The 18108-nt window shown below is 38.9% G+C and overlaps 1 protein-coding gene across 3 annotated transcripts in view; it reads left to right on the top strand.

Moving 5' to 3' along the window:
- The window catches only part of col22a1 (collagen, type XXII, alpha 1), a 100102-nt gene that overhangs the window by 35312 nt on the left and 46682 nt on the right, over positions 1-18108 (top strand). For all 3 annotated transcript variants that reach the window (XM_034891401.1, XM_034891402.1, XM_034891403.1), the window contains 14 exons: positions 5790-5843; positions 7002-7055; positions 7152-7205; positions 7299-7352; positions 9447-9500; positions 9643-9687; positions 10129-10191; positions 11320-11373; positions 11556-11597; positions 12844-12876; positions 13518-13571; positions 16309-16362; positions 16454-16507; positions 17482-17535. In XM_034891401.1, the coding sequence (XP_034747292.1) occupies positions 5790-5843; positions 7002-7055; positions 7152-7205; positions 7299-7352; positions 9447-9500; positions 9643-9687; positions 10129-10191; positions 11320-11373; positions 11556-11597; positions 12844-12876; positions 13518-13571; positions 16309-16362; positions 16454-16507; positions 17482-17535 (723 nt within the window). The remainder of the gene's footprint in view (positions 1-5789; positions 5844-7001; positions 7056-7151; positions 7206-7298; positions 7353-9446; positions 9501-9642; positions 9688-10128; positions 10192-11319; positions 11374-11555; positions 11598-12843; positions 12877-13517; positions 13572-16308; positions 16363-16453; positions 16508-17481; positions 17536-18108) is intronic.

Here is an 18108-nt window from a genome sequence, read left to right as displayed (position 1 = left end):
TCAAGGTCACCCATTGGTTCTTGAAAATGTCCATATGATTTATCTTCACTACCAAGACCTATAACTTATGATAACCTCAAACGCGGTTGATTTGGTCGGAACCTCAAGACGGGAAAAAGACTGACCCGGACGTTTATTTGCTAACCTACACTAAAGCAAGACTCTTGGTCTTAGGTCAGCATGAATTGTAACAGAAAATGTGATTAAAGAAAACTTGATTCGTTTTGGATTATGTCTTTTACCAACGTAATAATTATGTAGGCCATTTGCAAGAGCAGCAATCAACCCTTATTAACATGTTATAGTTAGGTATTGCTTTCCAGGGGCTGTGATTATTATGAGGGGAGGAAGAAGGCTATGTTACGTGGAATTAGGACCCAGAAAGACCCTTAACCTTTGTGTTGTCCTCTTGTCAAAATTGAAAATCAACACTTTAGTTGATGCTTTTTATTGAGGTTTTTAACATTTTCTTATGTTTTTGTCCCTTTTTAAAACACTTTTGACGTTTTTTTCAATGTTTGCTACTTTATTTGACGTTTTCAACACTACGTAACACTAACTTATTAACTTTAGTTTTACAGTTATTTTTGGACATTATGGTCAATAAACCTAATTAATTGGAAATTATACCTGATGTTTGAGTTAGAAAAGCAGATATTATGATTAGTTAGACTAAAATTAAAGGAATGGATGTTGATGGATAATCATAGACTGGAATATGTCAACTTTTACTCAATATTATTTCAAAACTACTTGAAGTTATTTTTCAAATAAAAATAAAATAAAATAACACACCCCAAAATGAATGAAAGTAGAGATGTGTACTTGCCAAAGAGCGTTGTGTGGATCAATCATGTTATTTTGGGTAGTTAAAAAGAACAATGATATATATGAAAACGGGTCAATTTGACCCGAGGATAACATGAGAGTTAAATGTGCACTATGAGTTTCTACATGGCTTCTCTCCTAGCTAGCTGCCTGTCCCTGCTAGCTGCCTGTCCCCTGAATACACGGTTTGGGAGACGTCAAACAAACACTAGGGGCACAGGCTGTGCACCAAAATACAACAAACCACATTCCAGCCAATGACAGACAAGATGGTTGGGGGAGGGGTGGGGGACAGTTATGGAAACATGGGGGGGAGGGGCAAACTTGCTCTGTTTAGTTTTGAAATTGCTTGGAACGCCAACAGAAGTGACCATGCAGGAACTCATAGTGCACCTTAAATGGTGGGCGGGATGGACGGTGGACGGCTCAAACAAACACAGGACTTTTCTAAATAAAAGTCAGTGGCAAACCTTTTCACTTTACAGAACACAAAGGATCTACGACGCGTTATCCACATTCTGCGTAATTACATGTAACTTAACAAATGTACATATTTTTCCTAAACTAAACTACATAAGTTTGTTGCCTAAACCTAACCAAATACTTTTTGCACCTAGCAACCAAACCGGGTCCCTTACGTTTAAGAATGAGGTTTCAAAATCCTCCTGTGGTGTTTATTTTCAGTTTGGAGGACTCGGAGGAAGCACATGACGCAATGGGTTTATTTTATGTTCATGTGATTGAATACCGAATCTTTGGCTAACCTTAACCAAAAGGCCTTTTGTGGTGTAAACTCACATACTTAGCAAAACAAGTATAGTATGTAATTTAAAGGAGACAGGTTTGCAACACAAGGGAAATTCTTTGTTATTAAAAGTAACCGGTTTTCTTGTAACAGATTTATTATCACAACTATTTTTGTGATTATAAGAAACCAAACTTTGTAATGTTTTAAATGACAAAACAATCCGTTTGTGATCATGACAGAACAGAAAAGAATTCTGTGCTTTAGTCCACTGAGTTTGGACTAAAATAAGATAATTTTGCCTCCAGAGAAGCTATGGTAGAACAAAACTGCAATTTGCAGTCATTTGAAGTTCATACACCGTTTGCTCTCCCATACTTATCTAATTCCAATGGGGATATTTAGAACGAAGAAAACGAATGTGTTTTCTTCACGCTAATGAGAGCTGACACTGTGGCCGTTATCAGTGCTTGTAAAGTGATATAAACAAAGTGTCCCTGTCTCTCGTATTTTTTCCCCCTGTCTTCCTCCGAACTGGTCCCAACACACCACAGAGTGTAATTAAAATAGGCACAGTGGTTCTACATGATTTGTTCTTCCAAAACATTAACACAGATAGTTACCTCCATTCCCCGTCTCTGTTGGGAGCAATTAACTTCTCGGCAGCAATATGTTGGAATCAAATTGTGCAGCTGCTCGGTTGTGCAGCGGTGGAAAGGCAAACCTCCCTCTGGAAATATACCAAAGACCAACCTTTTTAGTCTGAGGCTACGTTTACATTGCACGTTTTGCCTAAACCCCTGTGTTGCCTTCACGTCAAAATTTAAAAACAACACTTTTGTTGAAGTTTTTTATTGGTGATTTTAACTTTTGATCACGTTTTTGTCCCTTTTTTAAACACTGTTGAGGCTTTTTTTCATTTTTTGTCACATTTTAACGTTTTCAACACTACGTAAAACTAACTTGTTGACTTTAGTTTTACAGTTACAGGAATTATACAGGATTATAGGAAAGTATACCCTAATGTTTGAGTTAGAAAACAGAAATTAAGAATCATTTAGACTAAAATTAAAGGAATGGATGTTGATGGATAATCACAGACTGGAATGTGTCAGCTTTTACTCAATACTATTTCAAAACATTTTTTCTTCAAATATAGAATTGAATAAGAAAATGAATGAAAGTAGAGATTTGTACTTGCCAAAGAAATGTGTGGAATCAATCATGTTATTTCGGGTAATTACAATTGGGTAGTTAAAAAGAAAATTGATATAGGAAAACGGGTCAAATTACCCGAGGACAACACAAGGGTTATTATGAATAAAGAGATCCTATTGGGTTCAGATTTTATGATATTTAGATAACCTCCCACTGTGCAGCTTTGCTTTTATTTTTTATCATGACTGGAGGTCCTGCTGGAGCGTTTTACAGCCCTTTGGGTTTACAGCCCCATGAATACACAAAAAAAACACAGATGGTGAGGAGCCTGGCCTATTTCCTCCAGGTTTTTGTCCAGTTATACCTCATCTGAAGATGCACAGGGAGAGATAGAGAGAGAGAGAGAGAGAGAGAGAGAGAGAGAGAGAGAGAGAGAGAGAGAATGTACTGAGAGAGGCGATAATAGGCTGGTCTCCGCTGCTGCCACAGCTGATAGAGTTGGCTTTTTGCTTGAGTTGGTATAGATTGAGCACCTCTCACCTAAACTGCAGCAAAGCTCTCATCAGTTGTGTGTGTCATGGCTTCTGAGCCTGTCCGTTCACTTCTATCCTTATTTAGAGACAGCTGATGGCAGCCTGAGTCAGATGGGAACTGGAAGGGATGCAGTGGGCAGCACCAGCAAACACAGAAACACAAAAGATTATTAAATGGCAAGTGCCAGGATTTTACTTTTAGAAAGTTTTTGAAGAGAAAATCTTGTGTATCCAACATACGAATCCTGCATACTGCTTTGCTGCAACATCAACATTTTTTAGGGAAAAGAAACTATACGCAGTGGTCCCTTTTTGGAAAGATGTTTTTAAATGTGACAGGAATGCAAGACCAAAACCTAGTACCCACAGACATCATTGCCTCTTCCAAGCTATAGTGCGAAGTTTCTGCCGCAGCGATGACGACTTCTGAGTAATGACAACAGCGTCCACATGACACAAGCCTTTCGTGACCGCTCACCTCCTCCCCTGCAATTGCTAGTAGCCAAGGGGGACACAGCGGATTAATAAAACATGATGGACTCTTCAGAAGAGGTCATTATCTCCACCGGACACCACAATCTTCTGAACATGGCCATACTGAGAAATACAAAGAGAGTTGTGTGGAGCTGATAGTCTTAAATAGCTTTGTAGCAACCCATTTGGCAATGGCTTGAATGTAACGGACATTCATTAAAGGTACATTTGCTGTAATGCAGTAATATAACGAACTACGAATAAAATGTCAGTACTATTACACCCATTTTAATCAACATTTAGTGGCCTTTTTGTTTTTGCAAGAACCAACACCACGAAGACATTAAAGTTAGTTATTTCCTGTTATTGAATAGAAATGACTGCAGAGACAGATACATCTGGACATGGACATTATTTTCAGGAGTTGTTTGCGCTGCGTCAGTAACGATTGGATCAGGGAGCAGGCCTTAAGTAGCGCAGGGGAAGTTTAGGGAATGAGCTCCACCCGGCGCAGCCACGCCCACAACTCACAGACAGACCCCATATTTCCACCGGTTGCAGAAAATCTGCGTGCCGGCTCCCTTGCCTGTCGGCTCCCCTGCGTGCCGGCTCCCCTGCGTGTTGGCTCCCCTGCGTGTTGGCTCCCCTGCGAATTCACGTAGAAAACATCAGTTTGTTTCCATCCTCAGGAGTTGAGGGCGAACAACTCTGTGCTGTGTTTTCAAGGTGTAGTGCAGGGAAATATTTGATTTGGAAAATCAAATATTCTGCCGTCCGCTGAATTGCGGCTGAATTGCTCGCCGGCATCCGGCAAAAACAGAAATAGAAGCTCTGCATATCTGCTTCGGAGGGCGGCGGATCACTGGAGTCGGGTCGGAGATGGGATGGAGTTGGGACGGAGTAAAATACAAACATTGACTTTAATGGAAACCGAATGACTGCACTGTCGTTCTGGAGGAGATCCGCAGACGTTCATCAATCGGTGAAAATTAGGAGGCAGAGAGGAGGGAAAAACATAAGGGATCACAAACACGGAGAGGGAGGGGCTGCAATGATGGCATCATGACAGACTCGGGTAAAAAGGGACCAAAAGTCAAGCTTTTTCTGGAGGGAATTTCAGCATATTGTGAAAAAATGTGACTATGCTGTTGTGAACCACCCTGCCATATTAGAGATAGCTGTCTTTAGTATTCACTTCAAAATTGTTATATCTGATGTAGTGAGTCCACGTCAGCCACAGTAGTCCATCATTGTTACACACACATCATGAAATACAATGGACCTTTTTCACAGCAGACATTTTGACTTTTTGACATTTGACATTTGTCATAGTAGGAAAAGCACAGCTGAAACTGATAAACTTAAAGATGGCTCAATTCCATCAAGTGTCCCAGTAAACTATTTCAGTGAGTCAGCATGCACAATACCAGGGTCTCTGCTGAGTGGAATGCAGTCATCATTAATGCTTTTCCTGCTTCTCCATGTCAACATGAAAAAAGGTCTAATGCTCTTCAATTAGGCTAAACTGTTCACTGACAAAGTTAAAGTTGTTTTTAAAGGTCTAAAGTATTTTACTTGGCACTGTATTTCCTTTAAAGAGATATAACAGAGATCCATAACAAGTTTTTAAAGTAACACTTAAAGTAGTCTTACAAATTTTAGGTGGTAATCTACCAAAAGGTATACCAAGTTACAGGACTTCCACCCATCTTTATAACATGGTAATTTTGTATGTGTCTAAATGGGCGTAATAAAAGCTAACCAATGAATTACATTTTGAAATTGCCAAATTCTGTTGGGAAAACCTAAATCTTAATAAAATAGTGGAATGGGCCTATAGAAAATGAGTAATGACTCTGTGATTGAGGGTTTAAACAAAATATTAAAATCTCTTTCAGTTTCTCAACCTCCCAACATGGAAGCCAGGTCTCACACCTGTCTCCAACGTCTCCAGCGTCCTCAGTAGTAGCCCTGGAAACGGCTAACCTCATCTTTTGGATGTCTTTTCATTTTTGTTTTGTTTTTAATTGAATTTGAATGTTGTCTTCCAGGGAAAGAAAGGTGAAAGTGGACTGCCTGGAGTGGATGGGCTTCCTGGACCCCCTGTAAGAACATTTTCACAAAACGCTCCATATTCAGTATACACATATTTTTAATTCACATGTTTAAAATGACTTCTTAATTATTTCAGTTTCTCAGTATGTGAGTTGCTGCTCTCTCAGCGGTGTCTCCGCTGTGTGTGTTAATGGAGGGGAAATAAACAGGCTAGATTAAAAACTAACATGTTCTGTCAATTCATTTCCATAACTGCTCCCTGAAGCAAAATAGAAACACACCTGTCTTCAAGGGGTGTTCAAGGTTGAGTGAGCTATATAAACAGTTCTGTAATAACCCCCTCTATTGGCCGCTTGCCCGCACTAATGCACACTGTCTCTACAAAGTACTTGATGAATACAATACTTGGGGCAAATCTGAATATGTGGCCACATGACATTTTTTTGTGGTGATCCAAAAATGTCTATAGATGCATTACAAAGTCTTTATTAACCATTAACAAGGTATTATAATCAGCAGATGTAACTTTATTGTAGCCATTCAAATCCTGTTCATTGACAATTTCTCAATCATAATTTAGAAATACTACATAAAATATATCAACAGTCATGATGTGAGAAACAATGGTCTGTTAAAACACCATTTATTATAACATTATAACATACAGTAGCTAATCGTTAGCAAACATTAGTGGTTATCATTTTGTTGCTAGTTAGTAAAATAACTATTAACTTAAGTTTAACAAACTATAAATTTACCATGGATTAGCGATGGTTATAATGAAGTGTTACCCAGATATATTGTTTTTTAAAGCCAAAAATATAGATACCTTCAAAAATGCCAATGTTATGCATGTATGTTTATAAAATGATGATCTTATATAGGGCTGGGCGATAGGGAAAAAACTAATAGCATGATATTCTAAAATATGGATATTAGAAAAAATACATGTATTTACTAGTACATACAATACATCAATGTCGATATTGACATGATATTATAGTGTGGACAATTGGTGCTTTCACACAATATCTCTTACAATGAGATATTGAATAAATAGTCATCAAACAGTTTCATGTATGTGCATGTAATTATCAATTTAGACAATGTAAATGCATAACACAACATCTCAAAATATGATTTGATCACGATATAATTCCATTGAATGTGGCCTACATTTTTATGATGTTGTGGTGTTTATTTTGCAGGGTCCTCTGGGTCCACCTGGGCCACCAGGTATCCAAGGACATACTGGACCTCCTGTAAGTGAACCGGCACGGATCAGGACACAGTCATGCATATATATGATCCTTAGTTTTGCCCAGAAACGCATTAATACTCCTTCTCTCGTCACAAAGGGTCTACCTGGTGAGATTGGATTTTCGGGCAAACACGGAGAGCCTGGGAAGCCTGTGAGTTGGCCTTTTATTTCCCAAATAAAAGCATTGTTTGGCAATGGTACTTCACATCACTCAGCGTCAACTTTTCCTTGCTGATCTTCGCAGGGTCTTCCTGGTAAAGACGGTCTCGATGGACTTCCTGGAAATGACGGTGCCATGGTCAGTTTGACCTTTAGAATTATGTTTCTTTTTTTTGCCTTCCATGCTTACAGTGACCAAACTGTCTGTGACATTTTAAAGCTGTACCAAACAAAACATGTATATATATGAACAATGGCTTAAATGACCATGTGTGTTGAAAAGAAGTCGCTTAAAGAGACAAAACCCACAGAGAAATATCACCCAAATCTGTAACTCTTCTCAGCTATTTTTTTTTTTAGGATTATGTTTTGGGGTATTTTAGGCCTTTATTTTTATAGGACAGCTGAAGTTGTAAAAGGGAGGAGAGAGAGGGGGAACGACATGCAGAAAAAGGGCCGTAGGTTTATACACGGGCACGCGCTCTACCAGGTGAGCCACCCAGGTGATCTATGGGACTATTTAGTCTCTTTCAGCTCAATGTTTTGGTTTAAGCCAGTGTCTGAAGGGTGGGAAAAGGGGAAAAAGTAAAAAATATTAGAGAACTAAAAAACATGATGGAGGGGCACCAGATATATTTTATTATATTTGCCAGTTTAGGCATTTAATATCCATTTCCGTGTCTACAATACACTCACACAAACAGTGTTGTTATATATGAATGCACTGATAATAGCCACAGTATGCTTTTTATGTACTCATTCTGGCAGAATGGTGATTACTGTATGCATTTAAATCCAGGCTCATTTCACATTACAAAAACAGCAACTTCATCCACTAATTACTGTTTTTCAAACGTGACCTTAAATTTGGTAAAAGTCCTGACTTTTTAGACAGTGGAGGCCAAAACTGTACTCTTTTGGTTCACTGTCACTGCTCTAATCAACATTGTGTGCAGCAGTAAAACACACAAAAATCGGAACTGTATGGTTCCAACCGGCAGACTGGCTCCATCCTCTTACGTACTTCTGCTTAATTTTCATTTTCCTTAAGTACTACGTCCGGGTTTGTGGGGTATTCTTGCGTTCTCTCCGGTCAAGTCTTCGGCAGTCCTGCCAGTTGAAGCAACAACCTGGTCCCAAGCGTGTTTCCTTAACCCCTAGGCCACCACTACCTTGTAATGGTACAATGAAAAACCTAAATATCTCCTTTTGCATAATATGGTGCTCTAAGGTGTTTTTTTATTTCCCTCTCTCAAACATTGATCTCTGTGTCAACTCAGTCAATAAGGGAAGATTAATGCCCGATAAGGTGTCCATTGCCAGGTATTAATGGTCGAACTAATACCTGACAATGGACACCTTGAAGGGAATTAACCGGCTTATACTATGGTCTCTTGCCATATAACATATTTTCCAAACATTAGTTTATATTTTAATTAATTTTACAATCGGAACCTAAAGTTTTTGCAAACTAGCCTAACTCTGTTTCCCTGGTTATGCCTGATGATTTGACAAATACCTGGAGCAATCATTCCCATCCTATGTGGTCATTATGCAAAGCAAATGTTGTTCACTCCTCCAGGGAATAGGAAGGACCTTAGATACGACTTGCTTCCCTTAGCAACGGGAGATATTTATAGTCCTCAGCTACAAGCCAGGAAGCTAACGCTATGCTAGCAAGATCCAGTAAAAATAGTTTGATAGAATGTTGAACAACAAGACAAGCTAGCTATCCAGCCACGTCATTGTCCCCAAAACAATATAAAGACTTTTACGAACAATTTTATCCACTAAAGTAGCAACCTGAACAGTAAACGTGATTTGAGAGAACGTTGTCACTCCCTAATTTAAGTCGAGTGCAGATTTGAGTCGCGCATGCTTCACTTTAAGACAAGTACACGAGAAAACTACAAGCTAGCAATCAAACAGAACGAAGGCTGTCAGTTGAATGGCGTTTGAGCTAACGTTATCAATCAAACAGAATCTGAGCATGTGCGACTCAAATCTGCATCCTGTGGTGTTCAGAGGACAAGTTGGAAATAACAGATCCACATTTCCTTTTTGTTTTAATGTATCCCATTCATTTAGAACAGTTAACAGTCAGTTTGACCAAAACTCCTGTAGTAGGTGTCCTACATCACTTTTTTTATGGACCCCTTGCAGCCAATCAGAATTGAGTATTCACCCACACCACGGTATAACAGTATAACAGATAAATGGTGTGTCCCTGCAGGGACCCAGGGGAGAGCGCGGAGCAGACGGCTTTGCCGGCAAGCCCGGGCCTAAGGTAACTCTGATTTCATCATATGTACATCATATATATATGAAACACACTGGACATGACTGAGGACATATGCAGCTTATGAGAAATCATGTGTGATTTCTTTTCAAATGCAAATGTGACATTTAAATGTCTGTCTTGTCCCCAGGGTGACGACGGGCCTCCCGGACCCAGAGGGCCTCCAGGGGAGAGAGTGAGTTCACAGCTGTTATTTGTTTACTTTGAGATGTTTTGTGAGATAATGAAACATCAAATCAAGGCAACTTTATTGTCAATTCTGCAGTATGTGCCAGACATACAGAGCAACAAAAAAGAAATTTCTCTCTGACCCACGGTGCAACAAGGACATGCAGGCCTCCAACAAGCATAATATAAAAGACAAGAAAAATAGACAAAGTAAAGGTAAAATAGATAGGTAATGGATAAAAAGGTAAGTAATACGTACAATACAGTCATATATACAAGTGTGAGGCAAAACCAAACAGTATAGAAAGCTTAAGACACAATGTACAAGTTTCCTCATTTATAAAGTGGCTGGTGCTGATCCTGATGGGGAGGACAGAGTCTAGAGTTCTCGGGGGCAGAAAAGACCAGGGTGGGGACCCTTGGTTTGATTTTTGTGTTTTTTTTACAGGGAGAAGCTGGTTCCCCTGGGCAACAAGGTGGTGATGGAGTACGAGGAGACCGGGGTATTCCGGTAGGTGTGACTATGCTTGTTTTGTTTTTTTTCTATTCTTTTTAAATCAAGCATCGCCAGAGTGTAGACCCCCCAAGAGTGTCCCATGTTGTTGGTTTAAGTATTGTGTTGGGTAACATCTTCAAATGTACATAGGAAGACATGATCTCTTATGTAATCAGAAAGAAAGAATGTCTGGTAAAATTATCTTCGGTAAAGATGTCAAAGAAACAATTCTCACATCCGACAAATTTGCAGTGCAGGTCCCCGGAAAAAAAAGGAAAATCCTGCACTGCTTTTGCTACTGCGTCACCGTTTATTAAAGAAAACTAACGTGGACATTCATCAAGAATATCTTTCAACAAATAAGAGAAATCTAAGGCCACGTCCACACATACCAAAACAATACATTTTTCCCTTTCTCTTCCCCTGCATCGGTTCAAGAATATGTGCGTCCAAAGGGATCCATTTGTAAATTACTCTTATTCCAGGCTTACAAGTGGCGCTGTTGCTGCTACAGAAATTCACCAAAAAGCAGAGAAGAAGAGGTGGAGCATGCGTGTGAAGCTTTGGAGTCACTCAATGGGAGTGTCTCTCCATAAACACATGTGTCATTTGTGCAAAAATTCACATTCATGCAAGCAAAACACATCTTAAATCAATTGATGTTCACGCATATCAAATTCAAATCTATTGCAAAAGTACATGGGGACTCCACAATTTGAACTTGTTTTCACTTAGCCTATAAAAATATTGAAATGCACATTTTCTACATAAGTACAAATACAGGTAGTATATCCATTTCGTATCCATTACAATAATAAACATCCATTACCGTTCCACATACTTAAATTCCTATCAATTTCAATAAGACATTCTTGGATTCATTCCAAAAGTACTTAATACATATTCAGATATATATATATTTCAAACACTTTTTTTCTGCAAGTTTTCCAAAATAATCTGTCAAATTCATTGTTCCTAATTTGGCTTGTTAACCTTCTGGGACACCCTCAAGGGCCTTCACTTGGAGACGCACTTAATTAAAAAAAAAAAAAGTTCCCATTTGCCTGCATTAAAGTGCAGATAGGGTCCCTTTTTTAGTAGAAATATATTACGCTCCATATTGATTTTGGACTTCACTTTCAGGGAGAAAGAGGACAGGATGGTCCCATCGGGCCCAAGGGTGAAAAGGGCGACAAGGTAAATAAGAACTAACTAGTTTAATTTGCTGTACGAGGTCCAATTAAATGTCAGGCAAAAAACAAAGGAGTTGCTGCTGTGGCACGGTGTTCCAGAGGTCTCGGTAATGGTTGCCCTGCAGCATTAGCTGTAATAAGATCATTACTATGCAGACGGTGTGAACTTATTGTCTCTTGTCTCAGGGTGAAGTGGGAGCTCGGGGACTGCCTGGCATTCCAGGAAATGTAAGTCAAATTTTCTGCTGTTTTGTAGTGTGTACATTGAAAGGTGGAATATGTAGAGACTAAGCTTTACCGTTTGTAACACACTAGCTGTGTTCAAAACCCTTGTTACTCCCCGATGTAAGTCAAGGGCAGATTTGAGTTGCGCATGCGTCACTTTGCGACAAGTAGCACACAAGATGCTAACGAGAGAATTCTGTAATGTCAGCACAGTATAAATGGACCTACTTAACGAAGTTGGTTCACTGCTGGCTACAAGTTAGCATCAAACACAACAAAGGCTGTCAGTTGAATGGTGTTTTGAGCTAACGTTAGCAATTAGTCAATCATAGATAGCTAAAACGTTTTTATAATTACTGCTAGATTAGCTACAAGCTAGCAATCAAACACAACAAAGGTTTAGTTGATTAGTGTTTTGAGCTAACGTTAGCAATCGAACAATTTTCTTGATAAATCCATTAGTTGTTAAAAGGATGGAGGAAACTAGGAGTAGACAAAAAACTATTGACATTTAAGAACTTTCAGTCAAGTTAATTTTCCTTTTTTTCATAAAAAATGATTCAAACCGATTATTTTATTATAAAAATACTTGGAAATTAATTGCATAGTTCACAACTACATGATTGGTCGTTGCAGCTCTAGACTCATTTGACATTGTTTCACGGCGGATGTGTTCCTAAAGCACAAATAAACCCTCCCACACCTCCACCACGCATCGATGTGAGACGTTGAGGGCCAAAGTGGCGGTTGGCAATGAGAACACACTCTGCCTGCTGTGATTGGCTGGGGGTTACAATTCAATTCAGTTCAATATTATTTATATACTGTAGCGCTAAATTACAACAACATTTGCGCTTTCATAAAGAGCAGGTCTAGACCATACTCTGGGATGTTATTTACAGACACCCAACAGTTCCCACCAAAAGCAAGCACTAGGCGACAGAGCCACACCCACGTGGGGCCCAAAGGCTCTTTGTTGTCCTCCCAGAAACGTCCCGCACACAGCAAAAGCAAAAGAAAACAAAGGATTCAGAGGGCAAATACAGACTTCACCAGACACTTGTAGTTGGGAAATTGGGGAGATTGAGAGGGATTACTTTCATATTAGTCCATACATTGTTTCTGTAAGAAAACACTGCATATTATACCTTTAACATAGTCCCAACCCTGCAATTGCATGACATCACTATCATGTGTGAAATATTACAGTAAGTCATGGTGTAAACTAGTATCTGTTTTCTCTTTACAGGTGGAAAATGTCATCCCTGAGCCTGGTGAACCTGTGAGTAGACTTATACACACACAAACACGCACACACGCATAACTGGACACACACACACACACACACACACACACACACACACACACACACACACACACACACACACACACACACACACACACACACACACAGTGCATCTCACTGTCTTTGTGGGGACCTGTCATTGACATAATGCATTCCCTAGCCCCTTACCCTTACCTTAACCATCACAACTAATTGCCTTACCCTAACCCTGACCCTCACCCTAACCATAACCTGATTCTAACTCTAATCCTAAAACCAAGTCCCAACTCTCAAACATCTCTTTAAAGTTGTGGGGTCCAGCATTTTGGCCCCATAAAGCTGTTGGGACCCCACAAGTATACTGAGCTCCTGGTTTTTGGACCACACAAATGCAGTTAAACAAGAACACACAGACACACAGACACACACACACACACACACACACACACATACACCAAACTCTCCCATAAGATTATGTGAATTTTAGACTCTAGGCTATGTTTTAGCTTTTTAGTTAATGCATCATGGTTTTCTATGTGATCATGTACGTGATGAGTGAATCTTCTGTTCTTCCTCTTGTCTTCCCTTACTTTTAGTTTTTCACTGAAACTAATTGGATTGTATGTTCCGGCCTGTAGGGAATACCTGGAGAGAAGGGAGCGAAGGGGGATCAAGGGAGCCCAGGAGAGACGGTGAGTTGCTTTTAAGCTGCCTTGTCACAAGACCCTTCTTTAATTTTAGGGGTCCAAAATGAAATTATTCTTATTATTGGTATTTCTTTTTAAAGTTTGGATTATTATTTAAGAAGTCAACTACAAAATAACACACAGGATAAGGGCCCGGTGAAGACCTGAACACAAGCTACGTTCACAGAGCCTTCCCTGTGGAACACCAGAGCAATGGCCAAGCATCAGGAAGTATAAAACACTGAATTGGTCCAAAAAAAATTAAGTCCGTATGACTGTTTGTACAATATTGAGAATTGTACTAAAAGTTCCTAAAAATAGCATAAATGTTGACATTTTCAGCTTATTTTGACAGCCCTTTTTTTTTTTTTTACTTAATACGGGTCAATTTGACCAAAGACCAACATGAGTGTTACAGTATTGAAAATACTCAATGCAGTAGAGGTCCCAACATTTTAGAAACTGGAAACTATCCAAACAGTTTAATCCATTATTCTTGAAAACCTTTGGTTGTCACTGACGTAAAAGCTAAGTTTGTTCTAAACATTATGATATAAAACACATTAAATATATACAAATACCTTTAACCCACATGTTGTCCTCGTATCAAATTGACCTACTTTCCTATATCAATGTTCTTTTTAATTCCCCAAAATAACATGATTGATTCCACACAACGCTCTTTGGCAAGTACACATCTCTACTTTCATTAATTTTGGGGTGTCTTACTCAATTTTATAGCATTTGGTGAAAATAAATTGAAGTGGTTTTGAAATAGTATTGAGTAAAAGTTGACATATTCCAATCTGTGATTATCCATCAACATCCATTCCTTTAATTTTAGTCTAAATGATTCTTAATTTCTGCCTTTCTAACTCAAACATTAGGTATAATTTCCTTTAAATGTGGTTTATTCATCATAAATTCCAAAAATAGCTGTGAAACTAAAGTTAATAAGTTAGTTTTACACAGTGTTGAAAACGAACTAAATTGGAAGAAAAAAACGTTAAAAGTGTCCAAAATGGGACAAAAACATGAAAAAAGTCAAAATACATCAATAAAAACCATCAACAAAAGTGTGTATTTTCCATTTTGACGGGAAGACAACACAAAGGTTAATAGGGAGTGAGGTAGAGAGTGACCAGGGTCTCTGGTTTTCCCTCCTTTGTGACTGTCGGCCCCGCCCCCGATGTCTTTCACCTGTCCCCCTGGCCCTTATGTGACCTGTCCGTTGTTCCCCCCGTTTAATTATAGTCTCTGTGCTTCCTGTGTCTTCTGTTATCCATCACGAGTGTTGTGTGTGAGGTCCGTCCGGTTTAAGCTGTATTGTGTGTTCTTTATTTCCCCTTTCCTTGTTTTGTAGTTCTCTTTGTGTTATCGTTGAATTATTTTTATTTCTAAATGCTGCTCTCTCCTCGAATTTCTGCACTTGGGTCCGAGCCAGATTACTGACAAGTACATGTACTTACTACCTTTCCACCACTGGTTCTGGCAACATGCAGAGGAGCCCACTAGATGTCAGCAGAGATTCACTATTCAACACTAAAGCAGTTCTTCTACAACACGTTGTTTAATGTTTGTTGTTTAATCTTTCTGAGTCAAAAACGGACAACAAATTTTTGTCCCTTTTTCATACTTCTTTTTAAAAAGTTTTCACAAACTCCCCCTTACTACCATTAGTTTACTCTACATTTTTATGTTTTTAGCAACTCATGGTCAATAACCCTCATTAATACAGAATTACACCAAACATTTGAATTTAAAATAGCAACCATTATGAATTTTTTTGACTAATAGTTTAGATCAGAGGAATGAAAGTGATCAATTGTATTTGCAAAGAGCGTTTGTCAATTATTTGTGGCAATTTGGTTAGAAACAAACCCATGTTTCAGATATAGAAATTTTTTAAAGGGGTCAAATTTGATCTGAGAACAACAGGAGGGTTACCTGGGCAACACACTTTAAACTGTAAGAGACAGTAAGGAACTTGCCCATTGCAGTTTACAATAGTTTACATGTGTGTGAATGCATGTTATGCTCTTGTATTGTATACAAGGGACAACTTTATTGTTTAATGTTCTTGAATTGTCTGCTCCAACAATCAACAAAAACATCTATATGGTCACCCAACAAACATCTGACACACTCTTCAGTCACACACACTTTCGTCGTAGACACACACACACACAAACACACACACACACACACACACACACACACACACACACACACACACACACATATAGGCACTATCTTTGTGTAAACAAAGGGAGTAATTAACACTCATGGCTTTTTATTTTCCTGTGAAGAAATGTTTCGCAGTGCTGGTGAATTCTTAAAGAAAACACCCGACTAAATGTTATTTTTACTCATTTAATTTCAGAAAATTACTTTTGATACTTACAGTACTGTAAAAACCAGAGACTTTAAGACTTTTACTCAATTATTATTCTAAAAAGGTTAGAATACCTCCCACTAAAGTCAGTTTTCTGACATAATACTTGTACTTTTACTCAAGTTCTGTTTTCAAGTACTTTAGTATTAGGCTTTTAACACATTAGAATTGTTGTCTTTCTATATTATTATCATTTTGTTGGTAAACTGTTTTTATTGTGTTCTATGTTTTTGTTTTTCTGTTGTTAAACTGTTGTTGTTTTTAAATGTGCTTTATGAATGAATTTGGATTGGATACATCACATATATAGTCCTTCACTTCTCAACTCACGTGTTATTTCATGTGCAGGGTCAAAGAGGGCTACCTGGTGAACAAGGCTTCAAGGGACCAGCTGGACCAGTGGTAAGATGCTAGTGATGCCAACCCTTGCCTCCCAGTCAGTGTACTATACAGTGAATTTTAATTGAATATGTCTTAATTTTCCACTTACTAGGGTCCAAAAGGTGAACCTGGACTTCAGGGAGAGACTGGACGAGTTGGAGACCCTGTAAGTTGACTGATTTAATGTAATAGACCTTTTTGTTTTCATTTTACATTTTATGGTCCTAAAGGAAAGTGGTCTTGGACAAACAAACAATACCTGCTGTTAGAAGACAACACAACATTGTGCATACATGCATACATACATACATACAGTAAATGCATACATACATACATACATACAGGACATACATGCATACATACACACATACATACATACATACACCAAGTACATACATACAGAACATACATACATACATCAAGTACATACATACATACATACATACATACATCAAGTACATACATCCATATATACATACATACTGTACATACATACATCTAGTACATAGACACAGACTGTTGCACCACTCTGCACGGACATGCCCATGTTGCCTGCAGAGACAGCCACTACAGCCAAAAACATTGCACACTGGCACACATCATAACAGACGTCATAAGATGTGCAGGCTAAGCTGCCTTTAAGATGGAAGGCCTTTAGGGGGTCAGGCCGGCTTGCCATTCAGGGCTTTGATGGACACAGGGTCCAAAGATTTGGTTGAGTCTGCCCCAGGGCGCTCTGAAGCGTCTGCCTGAACGGAGAAGCTGGTACTCATCGTGCGTTCCATTTATCTTGGAATTCGGAAGTTAAAGCAGGGAATGACGTCACACCCAAGTTCAATGCTTTCCATCTACAAGTCGGACTTTCATTGTTTCTATTAGCTCTAGCCCGGTTAGCCATTGTTAGCAATAGCAGTTGATAACGCATTATCCGCATACAGACAGCGTAACAACAAGTCCACAGATACATGTAAAACATGCCTGTGTGAAATGAGACAGAAGTGCTAATAAGTGCTCGGAAAACCAGAGTTCCGAGTGCAAATGGAACGCGCTATCATTTTGGACATGGAGGAAATGGGTGGGGTCTGAAATCAACGTGTGCTGTACTATACCATCTGTAACGCCTGATTTGTTTTCCCCCAGGGTCCACCTGGCCTAGCTGGTCCTCAAGGTCCTCGTGGATTACCAGGGAACGTGGTAGGTCTTTTCTAAACCATGATAGATTCAGTCAAGGTGGGAGTCACCTAATATTGTTTTTTTGGGGCTCATTCCGAAAAAGACAACATTCCGACTAATCCGTTTACACGGCTCATGAAAGGGAGTAAGCCACTAATACTCCCGTTTACGCAGCCGTGTGTAGGCCGAGGTGGGAAGAGTAGCCCAAAATTGTACTCAAGTAAAACAACTGTTACTTCAGAATAATATGACTCAAGGAAAAGTATAAAGCAGTCATCCAAATAATTACATGAATAAGAGTAAAATAGTGCCTGGTGAAAAAAAATCCTCAAGTACTGAGTAACATCTGATTTATTTCTTAACACAAGCATTCAATCAGACAGACAAAAATACAAAATAATCATCTTTAGGCAAATTACAGTTCATCCACTCAATTAAATGAATTAAAATGAATTTATGAATTACAAAATAGCTTAAATGAAGGGACTTACACATCAAATTTGGATGGATAATGTGTATATACATATATATACACTCACCGGCCACTTTATTAGGTACACCTGTCCAACTGCTCGTTAACACTTAATTTCTAAG

This window comes from Etheostoma cragini, chromosome 14 (assembly GCF_013103735.1).
Source record: "Etheostoma cragini isolate CJK2018 chromosome 14, CSU_Ecrag_1.0, whole genome shotgun sequence".
NCBI lineage: Eukaryota > Metazoa > Chordata > Actinopteri > Perciformes > Percidae > Etheostoma > Etheostoma cragini.
The sequence above is the reverse complement of the archived record's forward strand: the minus strand, read 5'-3'. Positions and strand labels throughout refer to the sequence as shown.